Source organism: Epinephelus lanceolatus, chromosome 6 (genome assembly GCF_041903045.1).
Source record: "Epinephelus lanceolatus isolate andai-2023 chromosome 6, ASM4190304v1, whole genome shotgun sequence".
NCBI classification, from domain to species: domain Eukaryota; kingdom Metazoa; phylum Chordata; class Actinopteri; order Perciformes; family Serranidae; genus Epinephelus; species Epinephelus lanceolatus.
In genome coordinates, this window is record NC_135739.1 from 39,773,652 (window position 1) to 39,797,985 (window position 24,334).

The following is a 24,334-nucleotide window of genomic DNA, read 5'->3' on the forward strand; positions in this document are numbered from 1 at the left end:
AGATGGTTCTGTGTAACAAACTATCTGGCGGTCAGATTACCAACCATCAGTTCAAAATTTCAGTTTCTCCAATACTTTTTGACCCATTATGCGCAAAGCTAGCTGTAATTTGTGTTTTATGCTAATTACCAAATGTTAGCATGCCAACATGCTAGCATTTGGTTATCAAATAAGACGGTACACATGGTAAAGATTCTGTCTAAACATCGTCATGTTTGAATTGTGGGCATGTTAGTTTGCTGGTGTTAGCATTTAGCTCAAAGCACACTTTGTACATTAGTGAAGCCTTCCAGCGTTGCTAGCATGATTGCAGACTCTTTGTCTGGTAATATATTTTGAATGTAAAAATATTTGGATGTAAACAGTACTGTAGCTACAAATGAAAATTGTCTTGATGTAAGTCCTGTCTGCATTATCTCTCTCTGTCTCTCTCTCACACACACACACACACACACACACACACACTCTTACTGGAGGTGAAGGTGTGGGGCTCCTGCTCTCTCCTTCCTCCTCTTCATCTCGTGTCCCGGGACAAAAGGCTCAACTATAATCTTTAATAATCCACCGGACTGCATCAGCTCATCTGTCTGTCAAACACATACTGTACAGTCCATCCTCCAGCTCCACACCAAAAAGTGTCCCACGGTTACTCCTCCATGAGTCAAACCACTAACTTTTATATATAAAGGAATGAACAGTGTGTGAGTGTGAGTGTGTAACGTCAGCACCTGCTCTTATCTCCACACAGAGACACACACACAGTTATGTGAGGTATCTGGGGTAGAGTGTTCCTTCACCAGCAAGCACGGGCTTGCTGAGTCACAAACTAACAGACTGCCTCAAAACACACACACACGCACACAGTCTGTGAAGCAATGTGCAGACCACACACACACATATTTATCTGAGCTCAATAAGCAAACTCAATCTATAATAATTCCACAACAACTCATTTTGTCTGCCTCTGAATAATCCAAAGTAAGAAGAACACCCTGGCTTTGTCCTCTTGTATGAAAAATTATCCAGAAGTCATTAAGTTCTGCGTAGTTCCATCATGTCCGATCATACAGAGGACCCTGATCATTCAGGTCCAGACTAGTTGGTGGTGGTGGACCATCAGCTCCTGCCACTGATCCATCAGACAAAAAGGCTCGGAGGGACGCTCCCGGCTGCACGTCCCCAGGAGCAGAGTGCCTCCCCTGGGTACAGCCTGCCCAGATAATCCCCCTCAGTTCCTGGAAGCCTCAGCTTGCCTGATAACTGTGATCAGACTGTCGGCTGTGAGACCAGAGGACTGACTGAGTCCTCAACAACCAGCCGTGAGAGGGACGGAGAGACAGAGGGAGGGAGGAGGGTGTGAGAGAGAGGGAGGTGGGAATATGAAGACAGGAGTGAAGCCTGAGATGTCTCAAGTGTTCATACTCTTCATTTAGAGTTTTTATTGTATAAAAAATGGATTTGTTAAACTACTCACTCACGTAGAAGCAGAAATTGTTATTTCATTGTTACATGACTTGTTTGAAGGATCCTTTTTAACCCCTTCCCTTAAAATTCTACCTATGCAGGCCTTGCTTCTTTTTATTTTTTTTTGCACTTTATCATGAACTTTTAGAAATTGGCTTATTTTTTGAATTACATGGAACAAGCTTAATTTCTGATGAGTTTTGTTTGACTTCAAAAGTTTTTTCCTTAATTTAGCTTTAAAATGACTTTTTTTAAAAAAAACAAGCATTTACCTTTAAAATGACTTTTTATTGGCTTTGTAAGATTTTTTTTTTCTAATTAAGAAAAACTTTAGGGTTAAGTTTTACTTTGGGTTTTTAAAGATACTTTTTTGTCTTATTTTAATGACTGAATTTTGATGACTTTCTAAAACTTTTTTTTTTTTTTTTTTTTTTTACATTTTTTAATTGACTTTTGATACTTTGAAGTCTTTTTTCATGTTTAACCAACTGTAACAAATTTTTGTAGAATATTATTTCTTTACTTTTTTTTAAAACAAACAAACTATCAACCTTAAAAAAGGCTTTAGATATGCTTCTAGGTAATGAGATCATGTTCAGAGCTGAGAAGCCTGTACTGTAAACTGTGACTTAGTCATCTGGCAGCAGGAAATGCTAAAACTTTTTGATACATATAAACTAAGGATACAGGTGAATTACTAGTTATAGATAAATGTATACTTCTACTTATGCACTTTATCTTCCACTTCAGGTATTTTCCTCTGAAAACGTGCAGAAGCTGTAAAGCTCCAGTGTTGATCGAACATTCAAACCTTACAAGGAAACATCTCGCCCTCTCTCTGACACATAGACTGAGGGGACTTTGTCATGATATTATCAGAGCAGCTGTCCTCTCTCTGTCTCTGGTCTGGTTTCTGCTAAGCCCGGGGACACCGCTGACCCTAATGGGCTAAATGCAGCTCACAAGCCAGATTGCTAATTCATAAACAATGGACCGGATCACAGACGGCTCTGACTAGGGTAGGGTTACACACACACACACACACACACACACACACACACCCACACAGAGTTAATGTGGACTGATTACTAAACTGACATAGGAGCAGCCACAGGACACGAAAATGTCATTACACACCAATCTGGACCAGTGTATGAGTGTGTGAGTGTGAGTGTGTGTGTGTGTGTGTGTGTGTGTGTGTCTTATGGGAATCTGTTGCCAGTTTAAAATAAAACCCTGAAGCACTGATTTTCGGTCAGATTTCCCCTAAGGGCTCCTCCTTGCCAACACAACTCTGTTCTTAGTCTTCTTGATAGCCATAAGAGGAACCTAATTGATTGAAGAAATCTAATTGATTTATTTAGTTAAGTTTATGATGATAAATTAAATTAGGAACAAACCCAACAGCAAACAAACATCCTCTGTGTCTCTATTAAGCCCTTCCTGAGCTGTCAGCCTTAAAAAGCCACAGTTCACTCTCATTAGGACAGAACAATTTGTAGTTTTTATATAAAAACAGCAGTGTGAATAATTTATGAATACCATGAGTCATTCTTTAAATCTAGTTTTAATCTAAAAACCTTATCTAATTAAAGTCTAAACTTAATAAGTTGCCAAAAGCAAGTTTTTGTCAACACCCTAAAGACTTTGCCAAATGCCATGGCAACAGTTGTCCGAATCTTTCCTAATTGGACAGCTATGTAACTGCTGTCAATCAATATATCACGTAATGTACAGTAAACAGATAACATCTCTGGCAATATCATTATTATTAGAATACTATGGAATATGCGTGACATATCATAGGTCCACCTGCTGGCTTTTTCTGAGGTTTCTTTGGCTGATGAAGACTGTGAGATGCATCTAAAAGCTCCTTAAAGGCTAGCTAGTGCATGCTTTCTTCTGCACAGTGATATGGTTGGCGGGTGTAGCTCGGTAGAAAGAAAATAGTTCCTGAAACATACAATGCCTATACGTTAATACATGAATAATGACTTTTCTATATTATATGGACTGATGCAATACTGCCATTGGCCATTCCATCAATGGCAGGCTCAATAGAATACAATGGTATCCACTGACACAGCATCTGGCCATTAGAATACACTGTATTAAAGTGATGCTTCTTCTGATAATGTCAGGAGGAGACATGCTTTTCCAATTTTATGATGCAGCTCTTGTATGAAAATATAATCTGACCTGATTTATGTGCACCTGAGAGAGATTAAAGAGGGAAATAGAACCCAAAAATAAAAACACAGCGGTGAAAAAGTGAGAGAGTGAACCAGAGAGGACTGTCTGTCTTTGATTTGACAATCAGAGACAGAAGACAGACCTCTTTTCAGTGCCATCAGTTCCTGAACTGTGTCCATTAAGAAGAGCTGTGGCTGCGTTCAGCAGACAGCAGGATGCCGCCGCTGGCCAACTGTCACTCCCACCGAGTCGACTCGGACTCACAGAGGCTTCACAGCAGCCGACATGCTGCCTTCTAAGCTCACTGCAGAGCCTGAAGAGAACACACACTACCAGTCAATGAACACACACACACACACACACACACACACACACATAGACGCACACAACCCGACCCCTGTGGTTCTAGCCTGATATTAAGAATCTGATAAAGAAGCTCTGTATCTTCAAAGATCTATGAGGAGATGTGGGAGAGATAAAAGCTGTTTTATTTGGGGTTTGGACTCCAGCTACACACACAATTCATACCTCATAGTTTATAGTTTATTTTATATGTGTTATTATTATCATAGCTAGGGTTCAACAGCAATTTAGGATGCTAAAAGAATTGGAAAAACAGAATTTTCTCTGCAAAGCACCTCAGCAAATCTTTGTATAATCAACACAAAAACTGCAGATTTTCATGGCAGGAAACCTGTATAATGTATTTTGTGGAAATGCCTACCATTTTCTGTTGGTTCTTTGTGACAAATACATTTTATTCATTAAAGTTCTGCTCATCTCATTCAATTTCTTAATCCTTGAAACTGTACTGAGGGCCCTTTCTCAAAAATGTCAGGTCTTGCACACTGCTTGTAATAATTGTGCAAGTGCTGTACAAATAACAGGTTAAGCTGATTATATCAGTCATGCAGCAAGTACTTTTACATGCACACCTGGTAATAATCGGGTATGTGAAGTGGCCTAGTCATGTGCTGGCATGTGAACATCATATCCTGGTTTCAGAGGCTTATGTAAGGCCTCAACTGCAGCAGTCACAGTCATGCCTGCAACACCACACATGACAAGAAGCATGAATAACAGCATCACAGGGAGATGAATATCCAGCTTTCTCTATATTCCATGTGAAAAGCATATCCTGAATATGATCAAATTCAGGATACTGATTGTGTGAATGTAAACCTTTCCATCTATTCAGGAACACAATACTAGTAGTATTTGCAGAGTGTAAAATACGGTAATATGCAGCTAAGCGGCTGTGTAATGAGGTCCTTATGGCCTGTATCTCAACTGCAGTGCTGTAAGACCTGATGAGCACCTTATGTGACCCCTGTTGTTGTGCTGCTTATGGTAGCTCACTGAATGACTCCACAGTGAGTCATGATGATTACACCATGATGACAAACTTTGTATTTCATCAGTTCATCAGAAGCACTGACTTTTGTTTCCAAACATGTAGAACTTTTCCAGCACTGGACAATAAATTAGCTGCCTGGCACACACATACACACAGTCTGTTATAAATAGGTCTGCATCTTTACACAGTGGGATGCTCAGCTGTTCTGGCACACACACACACACACACACACACACACACACACACACACACACACACACACACACATACCTGGACTCAGTGGCTTTTCAACTTTGTCCTTTAACCCTTTACTGGAAGTTCTCTCTGTAGAACTTGATAAGGATTAACAGCTGAAGCAGAACAAACACACACGGAACATGGTTTCCTAGTTATATTTAAAGGACTAGTAAGTCATTTTTATGCTAATAACAGTACGCACAGTCAAGATTCTGATTAAAAACACACAAACAGTAGTATTAAACTCTTGCTTAGAACTGCACACCAGGCAGAAACTCCCAGAACCCCATCGACAAACAAAAATGTTTTAAGGTGAACAGAAGCATCTCTTTTGCTGCTATTCACAAGACCACACCTTATACGCACTCATGGTGTGCGTATCTGTGTTTGGTTCATTGCATTGCACCCTCAAGGCTTTCCAAAATTTTCATGATGACACCTCTGGAAATCAACAACAGCAATAACAAAACAGACAGGACTGCCTCTGATTGGTCAGAAGACAGAGGGGATGATGGGTACTTACAAACTGCCTCGTCTGGGAAGGCTCAGCTCCTTCTGAAAGAGAGAGAGAAAGACGGAGATTTGTTAATAATTACAATACATCACTTTTCAGCTAACCCATTAAAAATATCATCATCAGTCACACAGTGATGTAATTTTATCAACAACATACTGCGCAGCACATTTGTCGTGAGTACAGCTGTTTGACCAACAGGTGTCACTGTGACATTACTTCACAAAGCAGCTTCAACATTAGAACTCATGTTTTTTTTTCCATCACTGAAGTGTTCAAAGCCTGTTATTGTACTTAAAAGCTACAACAATAACACAAACCCTGTTTTCTCTTCACATATCCTCTCATCTCTTACTATGAGCCAGCTAAGTAGGAATCCCAACTCAACATCTGGAACTCAAACACTACATTAAAAAAAAAACAGAAAACCTCATAGCCGCTAACAGAGGCGTAAAAATTCTGCTTGAAGTTCTTCACTTTGAATTTGAGCAAACGGTATATTCCATAAGTCGATGTGTCTGTCCATTTCTACAAAGCAGTATCATTTGTTTCACCTCAGCTGCACTTTCTGCAAGCAACCACAAGAGGGCAGAGGAGTATCATCATAGACATCAAGCACTTAACAGCAATGACAACTCTGCTGCTTGATTTCTTAACAGTCAATGTGCATGACAAACAACCAGCTACTTTGAATCTGAATGTTTGAACAAGGTCCTATTGTCAAAAGTTTTTACTTTAGCTGGTAGTATTTTCGTGTTGTAAAATGTATGAATTTTGGAAAGTCTAAAGACATGGAACACAGAACTCATATGTACACAACCTGCAACCTGACAGCACCTTCAAACTTTCTGAGAAAACAGACCACCGACATAGAGACCTCCTGGAGAGCACCATCTGGCCAGAAGCACCAATCAGTTTTTGTGCATGTGTAGGTGTGTGTGGTTGAGGTACATGAATGCTAGGTTGCCAGGTTCCCAAAGTAGGTCAACAGCTGGTTTCACTTTGAAAAACATCATTAACACCTTCATCAGCATCAATCAGTGTTAACAATACAGCAATACCTCATTCAGACTTAACAGGTAACACACACACAAACACACACACAAATTTAAACCCCTTTTTTCCTATATTAATTCATTTCATTTTTAAATGTCAAGCTTGCAAAGAGTAACTGATTCCATTATTTATCCCATTATTTTCTCAATTAATGATAAGCTGAAGACAGAAAATGGTAGCCAAGATCAAAGTGATTATTAAAAAGTATATTAAAAAAATAAATAAAATGAATGAACTAATTGTCAAAAATGTTGCTGATTAATCCTCTGTTGACTGATTTATCAACTAATTGCTGTAGCTATGAAACTGATTGAGCTGAAGTCTGCTGCACTGATGCATACAAGTGCAATTTTACCGAATGTAAAAATGACTTTCCTGATCAGCTATTAGTTTGCACATCAATGAGAACAAATAACTTCTGGGTAACAATAAGAAGTCACACCTTGTTCATTTCTAATCATTACTGAGTCTTATATTTATGTTTCACTGGTGTTTAAAACAATATGCTGCTCTCTGATTAATTAGAGGACCTCACAGTGCTCACTGAGCACGTGCACGACACTCAGCAGAGAGAGAGATGGACCTTTTGGCTTTGTTTCTGACCTGTTTTTATCACTCTATCACACTTTCTGTCTGTCACACACACTCTAAAACACGCACACTCTGTATTCCTGCGTGGGACGGCTGTGTCATTGGATTCTCCTCGATCACCTCACATCTCTGTGTGCAGATAAGCTAATGGACATAATGGAGTTTAGTTGGAGCACAGTGAGTGGGTGAGTGGCTGTATGGCAGAGGTCTGCAGTGTGTGTGTGTGTTTGCTATGATAACATCAATCAAAATGTTGCTAGTTTTCATTTGGCCTCCCTAAAACAGAACAGAACAGAACAGAACCAGTGAGATGATGTGTGTGTGTGTGTGTCTGTGTGTGCATGAGTGTGTTCCTGTCAGTCAGACTGGACCCAGTGATTCTATTAGTCCTGAGAACAGATGTTGTGCAGACCCAGAGGGACGGGAAATGGCTCCAACTGCACAGGAGGAGGAGGAGGCGACCTTTTATAATCCCCTCTGCTGTTCCCCTTCTGAGTGCTGAGTTTACACTGCAGGTCTTAACGCCTTGTTACAGTAGAGCAGTGACAGTCCACCTGTTTATCCACTCTAAAAAAAATGTCACGTCTGATGACACTCAAAACAATGAGCCAACTTTAAATGTGACCTGAGCCTTTTATCAGAGACAAAACACAAACAAGACAGAGATAATAACAGAAGATGAGGGGGAAACACATTATGATTATTGACTTAAATGTCATGATTTACCAGATGAGTTCCGCTTCACTGATTTCACACATAAAGGTCAGTGTACCAGACATGTGGAGTAACTACTCAGACTGTGAGAGACAGAGTAGATGTCTTTTGAAAATATTTAACGATGTAGTTGTGTATTTTTGTGGTAAACCCATATAAGTAACAAATCAATACTCTCAACAGTGTATTTCTACAGGTCTTAAGACTGAAATCTAGAACAATAAAGGCACAGGTGTTGGGCGAAATTTAATTAAAAAGAAAGAATAACAATAAAAAAGTTAAATATGTTCTAACTAAAAAAAACTGACAGAGGGCTACAAGCAAACATAAAAAATACTGTTAGTTCAACAGGCTCTTTAGACTCTTACCCACCCTCTTCTTCATCACTCTCACCAACCTCTTAACCTCTCTCTCATTACCCATCTCCCCCCTCTCTCCCCCCTGCCTCACCTCCTCAGTTCTCCTCTCCAGTCTGGCTGTTAAACACACAGACACACACACAAAGAAAATGAACGAGATGGGGGAGAGAAAATGAGTGCCGGTGTGTTTAAGTACTTCATGCTTGTATTATGCATCCTCCCACACAGAGCTCTGTAATGTGAAATGATGCTCGTCTGAAACTCTCATCTGACAGTTTATTGCATTATACTGTGTGTTTTTGTGTGTGTGTGTGTGTTGCAGCTGAGCCCTGAGGGAGGATGTTCAACCCGAAGCCACCCTGCAAAAAATAGCCCAAGAGGGAAAATAAGCTAATGCCCGATATCAAAACACACACAGTATACTGTACACACACACACACACACACACACACACACACACACACATGCTGCTTGTATTAAACAAGCCAAACAGGCACAAAGAGAGCTGTGATGAAATTATCCCCAGTGATGGTGAGGATAAGAGGAGCAGAACACAAAGCCTGAAGCAATCTACCCGATGGAATACAGGCTTAGATAATATGCTTTATGGCTGACAGAGAGGGAGACAGAGGGGTTGGGAGGGTAATGTGATTAGAGAGATGGAGTGAGAGAGGAGAGGGTGAGTGGAGGTAAAGAGATGTAGGCTAAAAGGTAACAGCTACTAAACATGTAAAGATGTGAAGTCAGAGCCTGGACTGCTAATGGAGAGTGTACTGGTCAAAGACAAAGTCTTGATTTTATGACTCCTACATATGTCTGGCTCTGCCCACACAAAGTAACATGATTTGTCAAACCTCATGTGAACAACAAACATAGTTTCCCGACCAACAGTACATATCCTCCTATTCCTCCTCGAGAAAGGCCATTTCTTGGTTATGTACACGTTACCACGTTTCTAAGGTGCTTTTTAGAAGAGAGAACATGCAGGACGAGAACTCAGACAGTTTCTAGGGATGAGCAAGTGCACCACTGACTGTATCTGCATCTATTTAACCAATTAAATGATCTGTATCCATATCTGTGCTCAGAATGGGCAGGATTTAAACCATAAGTAGGTGCAACTTAACCCAGAAATGGATGGTACCTAACCATGGATGTATAAACAGACCTGGTTACAGTGTTGGAGGCAGGCTCCTGTTAATTTTTATGAAAGTCGTTCAGTGGCCCATGAAGCCCAAAAGGTTCTATTTCTGCAGTATGAAATTACAATCGGCACAGCTTCCGCACCATTGGCCCATAGGGCCCTATGGGCCAATGGTGCATAGGGCAAGCGCACTAGAAACTTCTGCCAGCCAAGTGGGCTACTTCTGATTTAGCGCTCTACTAACTTGAATAGGGACAATATGATTTAATCTTGCGTCTTTTCTAGACTTTCCCAATGTTATCGGTCCAAATGGTTTAAATTCTGATTGTGAAACAAGTCATTTCTTAGGGGTTGTGATACTTAAAAAATGTATCCACTGATTTCCAGACATCTCTTTCCCAATGTAAGTCTATGGGAGAAAGTGTTTTTGGACCTAATGGACTCAGGAGTTGTAATTCCACTGCTTGGCCAATACAAAAATTGCCTTCAAAGCCCAGTGCACTTCCTGGGAGCCTGGAACTGTCCAGAAGTTTTTATTTTAAGTCTGAAATTAATACAGGTTGATTGGAAGTTGTAATATTTATTATTTATTAGAAAATGGTTTACAGAACATTGTCAGAGGTGAACCTCAGATTATTTTTGATCACAAGCGTAAGAGACCGCACACAGCAGCCCAAATGAAGATGTTCCTACATCAGTACGGCTACAGTACCATGTACGGCTATCAACAGATTTTATTTAGATGATACTCCTAAAAAGTACATTATCTGTAGAAGATACTAATTTCATCCAAGTATTTGGCCTAACCTTAACGGTATCCACTAAAACTGAAGCTAATAGACTCATTAAGTTGGTTTCCAACACTGAACCTTTAACATGACTTGAAAGCAAAGATGAGGAGGCATCGCCTTGATAACACTTTTCCAGTTCAAATAGATTAGCAAAGATTCCAGAAATAAGTCAGTGGTAGGGGATATATATGGAGACTATCCTTGAGTTAAGTTTGTTTTTGACATTCTATAGCTTTATAAGAGAGATGGGCAGCTGTAAAGAGATGCCATGAAATGAGGGTTGAGTATTAGAGATGGGGGATGATAGCAACAAAGGTCCCTGGTTAAACTTGAACTGAGGGTGGCCAGCACTCGAAACCTCTCAGCTACCAGGGTGCAAATTTTTATAGTAAGCAGGTTAGCTCATGTAAAGTCACTAACGGACTGACTAACCACCCTGAACAGCCGCTGTGGTTCCAGGCAGCGATGGCTCTCAAGCCTTAACACCGTATCCAAAGTAACCCCCACAAATCTGTGACTGACAGCAGGACAAATGAAGCCAGAGAAAGTAACAAAATCAGACACGCCGATCACGCACACTTAAGTCCAAACTGATGGATGTGTGTGCGGCTGTCAGCAGGTGTCAGGAGGGAACACACAGCAGACAGCGGAGGTGACAAATAACTAAACAACACATTCAGTCAGGTAGCACTGTGCCTACCAAATATGTCCCTGCATGACCCCAAAATCTTGCTTTGCCAATCTAGAACCGCTCTGCAGTGTTTGTTTTAAGGCCTAACTTTATCTGCGGAGATAAAACACACTTACTTGCAGTACTTTCGAACCCAGTGATCCCGTTGTACTGATTCATATTCATGGAACAAAGACAATCAATACACTAAATTGGGTCTCAGCCTATACAAATAAGTCTATTCTCCCTGTGTTCTTTGCAGAGTATAGCCAATATTTTCTCTGAGGTCTCTGACAGAAACTTTATTCTCAGGTTGCTCAGATTTAATTGAACTTTGACTTGCTTAAAGGCAGGTAACAATACAGTTAATGTTTCATTGGCCTGCAGCAGTGAGTGGGTTGATTCAGCTGAAACATTAGCTCAAAATAGGCTGATGAAAGGCAAAGTTGGCTGAGGGGTTTGATTTCTGTCAGCCACAAACAAGTATGATTTCATATTAAATTAAAAAAATTTTGTTAAAAACATCTTCAAATCAAACTAGGGGTGAGATTATGGCAGTAGTTTGAAGACGACACAAACACATTCAGCAGCATTTATCCAAGAAACGGGCCTTTAGGACTCAACAGCATTATGAGAATAGATTCTCTCCCGTGTGTGTATAACAGTGTGCGTGTGTTTGTGTGTAAATGCCTGTTTCTAACCAATCTATATGTTCAGTACATGTGTTTCTGTGTGTGTGTGGGTGTATTTAGCTGTTCCACCCCGGGGCCCGATCATAATAACATGTTTTAGTTGAGCTAAAAACACGCAATTAACAGGAGGATGCTGGGGAGCCGAGCTCCACCGGAGACAATTAGAGCTGCAGCAGCAGCCGGCAGCCATAATTCATTATCAACACTGTGAATATTGATGAGGAAACAGTGACAACAAAGAGACTCCGAGATGACACACGCAGCGCATCGACACAAGAGGCAGGGCAGAAAAACACTGATGTTTAGTGTGTAAATTGTCCAAAGAGAACAAAGTGTTTCGTTGTTAGGAGAAAATTCTGCTTTATCACAACTTTGGCCTTATTTTCAGATTTACAGCAATTATAAAAGCGACATTTCAAGCCGAAATCATTTCAATGACATTGCTGCAATTAGTAGATTTGCTTGTGGAGGCCATATTACCAATTGCAAACCATCTTGACAGGGCTGACCTTTGAGGGAATGGCGAGACATAGAATCCAAAATGAAGCAAGCTATCACATTAGCTGGGTTGTGTCATCCAGTTTTATATAACCAACCCTGTCAGGGTATAAACTAATCCTTAAGAGAGATGTGCTGAGGTCTGCAGTCAGCTGTGACTCAGGGGTTAATTGTACAAATGCATTGTCCTGCTGGCAACTGGCAAAGTACTTTGACTGTTTGATGCCAGCATGATGCTGACTAGATAGGATATCAGCAGTTAGCCTGCCAGTCGTGTTGCTTGACAACATGTCCTACAAGTAGTTACTACACCACCATCTGAATTCAATGTTTCAGTCCAAGTTCAGTAAACTAGATTACCATGCTACTGTGCAGTTTATTCATTACAGCACTGCTTAAAGGGTCTCTACAGTATAAGTGTAGTGCAAAGTGGCAGTGATGGGCTAGCTAGTTGGACAAACACTCTATAACATGCATGCAAGACCAGACCAGTTTACCACAACTAAGAGCAGAGGAGCTCAGCTTACAACACACAGAAGGAGCATGACTTCATTCTCTGCTCAGGACGCCATTACTCCATTATATATTTACATAGTAAACTGTGGTTTGCTACTATATTAATGCTCTGAATGTCACATATAGAACCTTTAGAGCATAAGTCAATCAACAGATACTTAATGAATTAATAATTATTTCAGAAGTTTATGAAGTAAAGCTCTCGATGAGCCATTTTAATTGTGTTCAGCTTTAATAATGTGCTTTTGTTAAAAAGCAATGACCAGATAATGAAAAAAATAAGCAGTTGTAGACATACTGTACAACACATTGAGATAATGCAGGTCTGAGAGCTTCATCCAGAGAGAGGACACAACCAAGATATTCTTCTAAGCCATCACTGTGGTAAGAATTCTGACACACAAACTCACACACTGCTACCCCCCTTGATCACTTCACAGTAGCCTAATGCCAGGTTGTATAATCAAAGCAGATCAGCTCCTGATGATAAACTGTCCGTGTTGGCCTAAAGTCTTGGAATGAATCTCAGCAGTGACTCAAAAGGAACAGACGGGGATGTTAACTGAAACACTGCCATATGTGGGATTTTGTTTCAGTCATCCTGATTTTTTTTTTTTTTTTTTTTTTTAAATTATTATAAAGTCTGGATTGATTAGAGAGTTGAGACTGACTTTGTGCTTACACAGTTGAAGGAATCTGCATTAATTACTGTAAGACGTATTAACCTCTCAGTGGGTTGGTACAGAATGGAGCAGCAGCTAAATAACCCTGTTAATCTGGATCAGTGTAACTACCAGTGATAAAGTGGTGAAACAACCGAGAAGTTTAGAAATTTGTCACGATTGTGAATGATCATTTGAAAGTTGATTTGTTGTTGAATCAGCTGACTGACTACAGTTAATCTCTATATATCTTGTACTAAACTAAACAGGGACAAACAAAGCCCTGTCCTCGACATCAGCAGTAAGATGATGGACAACAGCTGTAATGTTGGAGATTCATGGGAGAGAACCAGAAAATGAAGAAATAGGGCTGGTGTGAAATAGAGCCATTAACAGCAACATAAAGCTGCTCTAAGTGAATGACCTAATTGTCTGGTGGCGTTCTGAGAAGACGAGCAGCGTCCTAATGAAAGCTCTGCTGCTGCTTAACAGCCGCTGGGAGAGACTCTCCACCACAGAGAGAGGCCCACTGGGACCAGTAAGGCTCTAATAGAGGGGTGTCTGTCATTTACAGTGTGTGTGTTGTGTGTGTGTGTGTGTGTGTGTGTGTGTAGGGTAAGGGGCACAAGGGTGAGTGTGTTTGTGTCCCCGAATAACACACTTTACTATTGAAGAGCATTATAATTCACCTGGGCCACACACTGACACATTAACACAACTAATCTCCATTACTTTGTGTGTGTGTGTGTGTGTGTGTGTGTGTGTGTGTGAGTGTGTGTCACTAGGGGGATGACATCCATTTGGGTTGGCTTTTAATCTTCCAAATGAGCATACATAACTCTTCCTACACTAATGCCACTAACAGCCAATTATTGTGTGTGCTCACTCAGTAAGACTGTGTGTGTTTGTGTGGTAACGTGTGTGAAGGAAGACAACAGTCATTACAGAATTGCTAGATTGTGCATTTGTGTGTGCTTTCAATCATTAACATGACTGACTGAAGTAAGAGTGGGACTGTGCAGCTGTGACCTGTCAACCATCAACATTAAACCCATTAGGTGACACAACTTAAGGATGAAGAACAGAATTAAAGTCAGATGACCGTGTTTCAATCAGTACTAAAATCTTGGCTGATGGTGGTTGAGAGCTAAGCTCACTGGGTATAAGAGTCGTCTTGTGTCTAATAAGTTGGAATATCATTTTATTTTTAAGAGACAAGATGAGCTGACATTCAAACTACTGTTTATTTCAATATTTGGGACATTTCGATAAAAACTACAACTACATATATGTGTCACCAACTTTTTTTTTCCATGACTAAGCTGAGACAATGACTAGACAGTACATATGTCATTAAACACATTTTTACAATGAAAATTGCGTGGGCACGTAAAAAATGATGAACGAGATGCTGTCTCGGATACGGAGCTTATCATTTTGAGTATTCAGTGTTTCCCATAGCATTAGAACCTGTTTGTGATGGTTTTGGGGGGCAGCAATAGCTGAACTCTTTGCCTGAACAGCACGAGCTAACACAGCACAACGTGATCTCATCACTGTATGTCATAATGGCCACTTGGGCAGAAGCCCCGCAGCAGCCGTAAACATCCCGGCTGTTAATTTCACACCGACAGCAAAACGGCTCGACTGTAGTTGAACCTGTAAATAACTGTTAGGGTACATTTGCTGTGTGAAGCTAACAGTTAGCCCTGTGAGTGTGTGTCAGTCACAGATCTCCGTATGATTAGATCAGTTCGCTGTACACAGCTCTACAGTGAAATAAAATTGTTTAAAATAGTCAAATTTGCAGTAAAGCTGCAGTGATTGGACAAAATTGCAAGGTTGTGCAGAAAGCACAGGTATTGGCTGAATTTGTGTAATTGAGATTGCAACATCGTGAAATCCTGGAGAGACTGACTGTGACTATATCAAAATGCAATGTTGTTGACAAACAAAGACAAGACTTGAATGTAGTTTTAAGAAAATGAATGAAATAAAGTTTAAGATAACAGAATTATTGGTTTTGGCTCGACTGGATTGACTTAAGTGTTCAATGTAATCTGGTGACTAAGAAAGACTCAATTGTTAACAGTTTTCACTGACTAAACCTACATCAAAAAAGTTATGTTTCTTTTGCTTTGTCTAAGACTAAATGTGACAAAAACATTTCAAACAGGAGACTTAGACTAAATCAAAAACAAAACAAAAAAAAAATCTGACAAAATGAACACTAAATTAGACCAAAGAGACCGAAATATTAATGCCTCTCTTAGTGCACACTGGCTGGATGTCCTAAATGAACCTTAATGAGTCTATCAAAACCAAATGTGACTTTATCCCAATGCTTTATTTCTTTCATTTGTGATTTATCAGAAATGGAAACTACCCACCTCTTTTGGCACGGTAATATGTATTTGAGATTGAAAAATCAAATAAAGCATACATCGGCTGGTTTTCCTAGTAGAGAATATAGCAGCTGACAATTTCAGTAATCCTAAAATATCAATTACATGATATTGTGACTGCTGTTTGAAATTTTTAAGACTTAGGTTGGGTTGGCAATGGGATGAGTCTTAGTGATTAAAAACAGATTAATCAATAATTAAAAATAATTAGCTGCACTTCTTTTTTTTCATAGTAGTAGTTTTATTGCAATTGTCTTCTAATCTATATATCTCTCTCTTTTTTGCAGTATTTATTTTTATATATTTATTTCTATTTTCTCTTACTATGATTATCGTTTATTGCACTAATAACCCCCAAAAATATCTTGTATGTGAATAGCTACTAAGCAATAAACTGGATTCTGACTCTGATGAATATGTTACAGTATTTACAAAAAAATCCCTAGTGGTCAAAAATGGTTCAGAGCAGCTCTAACCTCCTACATCCATCTCTACATGTGTTGTTTCTCTACAGCTGCACTATTCACTCTTGAGATCACTTCACACACACTTCCTGTCACACTGCAGGACATCCACACATGCAGCTGTGGGGTCTGTCGAAATGGACAAATGGATATCTAGAAGTGTACAATTATCCAGGCAGCGTGTTGGTGCTCGTCCCCTCCACAGTAGAGACAACCTGCTAATTAGTTTCAGCTATGAAGAGCATCACCCACACACACCCGCACACAAACACACACAGCTGAAAGGAACTAATCTGGCCTCATCAGCTTGTCTATCATGAGTTCCAGTAGGCCGACACTTCCTCCAGCGACATGCTAAAGCCGCTATCAGCACTGGCAGAGAAAACAAGCTAATCCTAATTGGAATTTACACATTCAAATGAAATCTGCAACGCCTCACTGGAAGGGTTTTATCTGCAGATAATACAGAGAGGGAGTGGCAGGGTGGAGGGTGTGTGTGTGTGTGTGTGTGTGTGTGTGTGTGTGTGTGTGACAGATTGGCAGGTGGATTTGAAACAAGCTTCCGTACAATAATTAAAACAAAGAGCAGCCTGGTGTCTGTTTCAACATGCTGAGCTGAACTGATCCGCACTGGGAGTGTGTATTCAGCATCCGGACCGGTGTGTGTGTGTTTGAATGTATGTGTGTGTGTGTGTGTGTGTGTGTGTGTGTGTGTGTGGGTGTGAGAGAGAGAGAGAGAGAGAGAGAGAGAGAGAGAGAGAGAGAGAGAGAGAGAGAGAGAGATCCTCCATCAGTGGAGTTCAACCTTTACGACAACCCTCCAGTCTAATACCTTTCAGCAGCAAGTCAGTCCTTGAAGCTGTATTTACTGAGACATGTGACCCCTGTTAGTAAATAGGAGGAAATCTGCCCCCTGTTGAGTGATTATTACAAATAAAGTGGAAACTGTGAGCACATAGTTAACTAAACATACAGTAGTTAGGGTTTTAATATCATATTTGCCATCAAACTAATTGCTGGAATCAGGGTTTACCTGGCTGGTCCCAGATATCACTCTGTGGTAATTTGATTTAACACATTCATTTAAGAGAATGCAAAATATAAGCATAAAACTGAAATAATGAAGGTCTTAAAACTAAATTTTGACACAGGGGCCATCTTAAAAAGTGGGCCTCATGATCACATTATAAAACAGAAGGCATTATGAGGACCTTCTGGGGGCCCCTGGAGGTCCGGGCCCTAGGGCAGTAACCTAATTTACCCAGTTAATAATCAAGTCTTGATGTGCTCACACTATTTTCTAATACAATGGGCAACTATATTAGGCTTGGACGATATGAAGAGATTATCATTCAACACAATAGCTGTTGGCCACGATAATGGCACCCATGTGTCCACAATAACATAAAGATATTTAACTATGTGACTCCTGCTTTGAGTTTTGCGCTACACTCAGTCTCTTTTGTCCTTGTTGTGACATATCAAAAGGAAGTAACAATATGCTAGTATATGTCTGTACATAATAACCCATGTAGCCCTAACTCGAGCAGGAAAGATGTCAGCTTTCACGTAGATGTGCCTATCTGGCAATTTATTTGGTTTTAAACTGAACAAGAAAGGATAACCAGAGAATGTGAACTACGTGATTTGTAAGTTGTGGACTAACAAGTTGGGACTTGAGATAGAAACTACACTAATATTCACTGCCATCTTAAAACTCACCATCTAAAAGAATACCCGAGTCTGCCACCAAATCGATCCACAAAGAGCAGCTAAACCAAAACTCCCTCCACGGTGTGTAATCAACCCTCAATTATTGGAGCTTTTGTAAAGGCAAAAAAATATAATCATGACAGTCGACTGTGGCGAAACCGTAAAGGGCAGTTAAAGATCCAGTGGGCAGGGTTTCTTAAGCATCTAGTGGTGAGACAGCAGATTGCAACCAAATGAAACTCTCCCGTGTGCCAAGCATGTAGAAGAACTACTGTGGCTGACACAAAAATGCAACTGGCCCTGTCTAGAGCCAGAGTTTGGTTGGTCCGTTCTAGGTTACTGTAGAAACAACATGGTGGACTCCATGGAAGAGGACCCTCTCAATATAAAAATGTAAATACTGTATAAATGCCACATTCCAAGGTAATGAAAAAAGCAAGGATTCGTTTCAGTTTATTATACACTAATGAAAATATAGTTATGAATATTATGCTGCAATTCTGCCCATATATTCTCCTACATCCTACATACTGGACCTTTCAACTTATTATTTAATGAAAATAACCCCACCAGTTGACTGAGCTGATTTATCGATGTGCTTTATGGTGAATATGGACTGGTGTGATGGTTGGAGTGTGAGGTGCTGTCCCATTCCTGCTGTAGCAAACTGCTATATGCCGTAGAGGCAGCTGAAGTGTGGCGCTGCCCGTTTTAGGGAGAAGCAGCCACACAGCTGTCTTGTTGAGGGTGAAATGTGTGGACAGTTAAATTATTCCACAATCAGAAACCATGGATTACCAGAACCATCCAGAAACATGGACAATTATAAAGCAGCAGCCAACAATGTAAGAGGATGCAAAAAAGGACTAAATTAAAAGGAGCTGATGGGATGACATTCCATTGGAGTTGTACCTTGTATAATCTCTCTTTAGTTACTTTTTGGACAATGATTGCGTGTTTCGTTGTTTTTCTTAAAGCAATATGGTCAGGAGAGGAATTTTAATATCGCCAAACCCCAGACTGTATCAGAGATTTTTAAGTTCAGAGATTCTAAATTTGTAATGCTGCCAGACTTCTGTATCAACATCATTGTATCAGCAAAGTTGTTGGTAAGTAAAATTTTAGAAACACTATAGGCGCCAAAAGTACAAAAATAAACCCCAGCTTGTACAAGAATGAAATAAATAATAATGTGAGCAGGTGTAAAACACCATATCTATTGTGGATTTAATAAATATTCAAATGAGACCACTTAAAAAGGTGAGTGTCTTCGCCTGCAGGCAGTGTGTGTCCAGCAAAGTCTGCAAAGCACTGAACTGTGGCCCGGCGTTAACGCTGACTCGGTCTAATGGCCTGATGGGAATTGTTCCTGAGTGACAGAGGTGGGATTTCACCTCCCTCTCCTCCCCCACAGCAAACACAGTCTGAGATCTGATGCACTTCAGCAGCTTGTTTGAAAGAACAGAACAAACACAATCACATGCACACAGGCTGCAGCTTCATACGAATGTGAAAAGTGGTTTTGAAAAAGAAGTGAAGATGCCTCACTGTGATGCATGACCCAGATTTCAGCAGTGCTCTCTGACGCAGACCTCTCTCTGCTCTTATGAATTCATAAAGGCGGCAGGCTGTGTGTTATATGTTACAGAAACAAAGTGATCTGTATGTATGGAAAGAAATGAAGTCATTTTTATTCCTTTGTGTCTCTCTCTTTTCAACCCTTCGGTCTGCCCTCCTTCACTCCTGCAGTTTCACTTCATTATCAGGAAACCAGATGAGTTTGCTCCACCGCTCCGCCTGTCATCCCTTCTTCATTCAGCCAAAAACTGCTTCAATTTGCACCTTTTTGCTGCAAAGCCCCTCTTGTCTGTCTATCTATCAGTTTACTGTACACCCTCCCCCAGTGCTGGATCTAACAAAGACAAGCTGTAACACTCCTGCTGAGAGAATTCACACCAACAGTAACCCAAATTTGAAAAACAGCAGACTTACTATGAGTTGCAACTAATGCTATTTGTTCTTTGGTTCTGAAGATCATATATATTTTTACAGTCTCAGTTTCAACAGAGCAACACATCTGACTCTTTGTTGGCTGCTCTAAAACATCCAGTGGCTGAATCAGTTAGAATAAAGGAACCGACTGTATAAATCTCAACACACCAGCTCAAACACAGGTGGGCATTTTGTTCAGTTGTGTCTTGGTGGCCACTGAGCAGTTAGGGGTTAACAGCCTTGTTCCAGGGTGGAAAAATGTATTGGTAATTCACTTTGCCTGATCACATTTCTGCTGGCTGCTTCTGACATCTGAACCTTTACATTTTTAGCAGCTTGAGCAAACTTTTCACTGCCAACCCAACTTGTACTTTGCAAATAAAAATATATGTTCTGATTTTCATAAAAATAACAGCAGAGTGAAGAAGAGGGAGACGAAGAGAGAATAAAAACTGGATGATGAAACACTGAAGCAAGAGAGGAGGGGGAAAAAGATGAAAACTTTGTGTAATGGGATTAATCGCACTGGAGGAAAACGAGAGTGAACAGAGTGAGGAAAAGGAGAAGGGACATTAATAATTAGAGGTGAGATGAGAGTGAAAAAGACAGGAGTTTGATAGACAGTAAAAGAGAGAGGTGATTCCCTGGAGAGAGAGCGAGGAAGAGGAAGAGTGACATGTGATCCGGCTGAAAGAGAGTGCTGTTTCACTGCCTCACCCTCCTCTCCTCCCCCCTGCTGGGCTCACAGACAACCCATCTCACGGCTCATCTTCGTTGTTAAGGCTGATCTACTTACAGTGGGTGAGGGTTCGGCGATGGACGGGTACCCGTGAAAACTACAGATGAGGAGGGGGATACACAGGAATCACAAGTATCTGGGTTGAAGTGGGAGCAAACATCCCTCCACAATCGAGAGCAGTCGGCCACTAAGGTCTTCAACGATTATCATCATCGGTTTCACAAACTGCTCTGATTTTAGTTCTCATTTAAATTCAGGGCAGCTCACTCACATATGGGAGTAAAAATCCAATTAACGCTTCTCTGGTTGCTCCAGAGCAACTGTAATCTGGCTGCCTGATGGACATTTGATTTCTGTCTTAACTCCTTGAAATGATCGTTAACCCTACTGTACCGTACTGATGTGCAGAGAAAACAATCTTTGCAAGAAAACCTAAATAGCCACAAAATTTAGGACCAAAATCAATTAATTTAAAGTCATCTGCAGCAATCAGTGAATTTCCTTACATAGACAAAGTAAATCTATGCTAATCTTTGGTGCAGAGCTTAACTTTGGCAAAATAGTGCTGTTCACTAATGCCACATTTCCACTGCATTGTACGGTGCAGCTCTGCTCAACTCAACTCTCTCTGTTTAGGTTTTAACAAAAGTTTAGGACAGTACTGCTAACTGGGACTTTTTTTGGTACCATCTTAGGTCTTGTTTCCACTAAGCAGCCCAGTTCAGTTCAGTCCATGTTCAATTTAGTTCAGTTCGTTACGCATTAGAACAGTTATTTTTGTGTTTAATTTGTCAAAAGTTGTGGATGCTATGAACAGAACCATTCCATTTTGTTTTTCGTTCTTTCTTCCCCCCGCTGTTGAAGTATCTAGCACACTGCTCCTAAATTTTAAAGGTGAAGCTAGACACACTGCAATCTGTTGATTGGTCAAGAGAGAGAATCGTCACTCTTGCTCTACAAGGACTGGCTGCATAAACCTGTTATTTTAAGTATCCTATTTATTGGCACAGAGAAACACTCTAGGATGGTCAGCGAGGTGCAGATACTTCTCTGCATCAGTGGTGAAAAGGAAACATGGCAAGAGCTGGATTAAGCAATGACAGGTCTAATTCTATCCGGTAACAACCCCACCTACATTTAAGCAGACTGTAAAACCATGCTGCACAACTGAAGTGCAGACGTTCCTCTGTTTGTCGTGTTAAAGATGTTGAAGATGTTGACGATGATGTCATGGCAGTTTCACATGGCTTCGCTATAGCGATCAGCTGACAATCCCGCCTATGCTGAAGGGGTACTGTTTATAGTGGACAACCAAATAGTCCAGCCCTAGTGGAAATGAGGCATAACAGCAAGCTGCCTTGACGGTGTTGACGTCTGAGGGAACAGAGAACCATAGAGTCAAAACACATCTGACATATTACGGTGCTGAGCTGGAAGTTTACAGTGGGTTTGTCAGAGCTGAACCAGACACTAAGTGTGGAGTAAAACCTAAACTATGAACTCAAAAAGGGCCAAAAGGCTCTGACTTTACATTACACATTACATGTAGACATTTGATTCATTGTTAATGGAGGAAATATTGATTAGTGAACCTTTAACTGTTTTGTGATGAAACAGCACATAACAAAGACAGCCACGCACCAATTTGTCAAGGAATGTCCAGCTGCAACCAACTGTATACGGAAGATAGTAAATGAAAAGAGCACCAAAGCAACCAGTGTAAAGACTCAGTCTGGAGTCTTGTATTGTAAATGCATTGTGAATCAAAAGAGCAAATAGGTTTTCTGTTGCTCTCTATGTGAAATAAATAAATAACTGCTATCAAACAAACAGACTGCACGGTGCTGTGTTTGTTATTGTTGAGTATAAAGGGCGAGAAAAGAGATTGTCCGGAGGACAGAGAACTGAGGTGTGTGTGTGTGTGTGTGTGTGTGTGTGTGTGTGTGTGTGTGTGTATGTGAGGAGGACAGGGTGACGTCTAGACATTCAATTTCACACTCTTTGAAGTTTGCTGCCCGCTGGCCAAATGCAGCCGTGTGGATGAACTCAACATGAAGAGACAACATGAGGGAAGAATGAGGAGGAGGAGGAGGAGGAGGAGGAGGAGGAGGAGGAGGAGGAGGAGGAGGAGGAGGGACATTGCATTTTCCCTTTTTCCTCCATTTCTTCTTTTATTTCATGAGCAAAAGAGTTCATTTCCCCTGTGACATCACTAAAGTTGGTATAACAGCAGGGGGTCCAGATCGATGTTTGAGTATTTGTGCAGTATATTTTGGCAGATCTTCAGCCTTTGAGGATAACTGGGGCTTATTTTAATTTTATTATTATTATTAATTTCTATTATTATTCATTACACAGTTTTTCTTTCTTTTAGTTAAGTTTTCCCTTTTTCTTTGAAAAGCCTGCATGATAAAAATACATGCATTCATTATTATGTTATAAATACTGGTCCCTTAACCTCATCTGGCTTATACTGCCCTTTTTAATTCTTTGGCTTTTGGACGCTGTGAGAATTTAATATGGATACTGCTGAAGTGCTCTTCATTGCATTTTAAACTAGTAGTTTTTTTTAATTATACAGTGAATCATAGTAGTCAAACATTATTTATAAAATATAATGCTATAACAATTATCTTATCATTATTTACTTTTAAAGAGACCTACGGTACAACTAATTAGTCTATATTACACTATTTCAACAATAATTATTTGGTACTGAGAGCCCACTAAACCAAAGAAAGTATGTGCCAAACCAACCACAGAAAAATAGTTTGGGACAAATCTAAGTACCATTACACCCAAAGATGACTGATGAATATATTTAATTTAATTGAATTTATGGGTGGATTTAAGTATTGCCAATAATGCGTACAAATGGGAAAATCTGTATGGGGGTTAAGACATTCAGGCCAGGAACCACTCTTCAATGTCATACCTCTCTCTCCTCATGTCTTTTACTTTAGGAATGCAACAATCATCATTTAGACCTATTTTCAGGGGTTCAGGTAGCGGCTTTGAGGCGGCAATAGGACTGGGCAATATAGAAAAAAAATCAAATATCAAAATATTTTTTTACCAAATACCTTAATATTGAAATTGTGATGATACTGTAGGGTTGACTATTGGTGCTTTTATCAAATATTTACACTGACATTTTTTTAAAAACAATCATTAGTAATGTGGATATAATGACTAAGGGCTCATTAGTGCTCAATGTAAGATACAGAGATGGATATGGACGGAGCCTTCTGTCCATACTAGAGCAGTACCACCGCAAATTGTGGAGGCAGTGTAGCATAGTTCAAGCGAGACACAACCCTAGCAGACGACTAAGAAATTTGAGGGCAGTGATGTATAAAACATTGGAAATGGACATATGTATTTTTGTGCATGAAGGGAATATAAATAAGGCCAATAATAGGACAGCTAGAACTGTCTGATAGGTTCATAAAATTACATCACTTTACTGTAATGCAGCCTTTAAAACAAGGAAAAGACAACACTCAGGCTATCCAAATTCTTGATGATATCTAGACTCATATCATGATATCGATATATCGCAC

General features: G+C 40.1%; 1 protein-coding gene across 9 annotated transcripts in view; it reads right to left on the minus strand.

Annotated features, from left to right (window-relative positions):
- mast2 (microtubule associated serine/threonine kinase 2) overlaps nucleotides 1-24,334 on the minus strand; it is a 223,635-nt gene that overhangs the window by 69,391 nt on the left and 129,910 nt on the right. For 7 of the 9 annotated variants that reach the window (XM_078169046.1, XM_033621679.2, XM_033621678.2 and 4 more), the window contains one exon: nucleotides 5,775-5,806. In XM_078169046.1, the coding sequence (XP_078025172.1) occupies nucleotides 5,775-5,806 (32 nt within the window). Of the gene's footprint in view, nucleotides 1-471; nucleotides 715-5,774; nucleotides 5,807-24,334 lie in introns of those variants that run through there. The other 2 variants (XM_078169047.1, XM_033621680.2) reach the window with 2 other exon arrangements.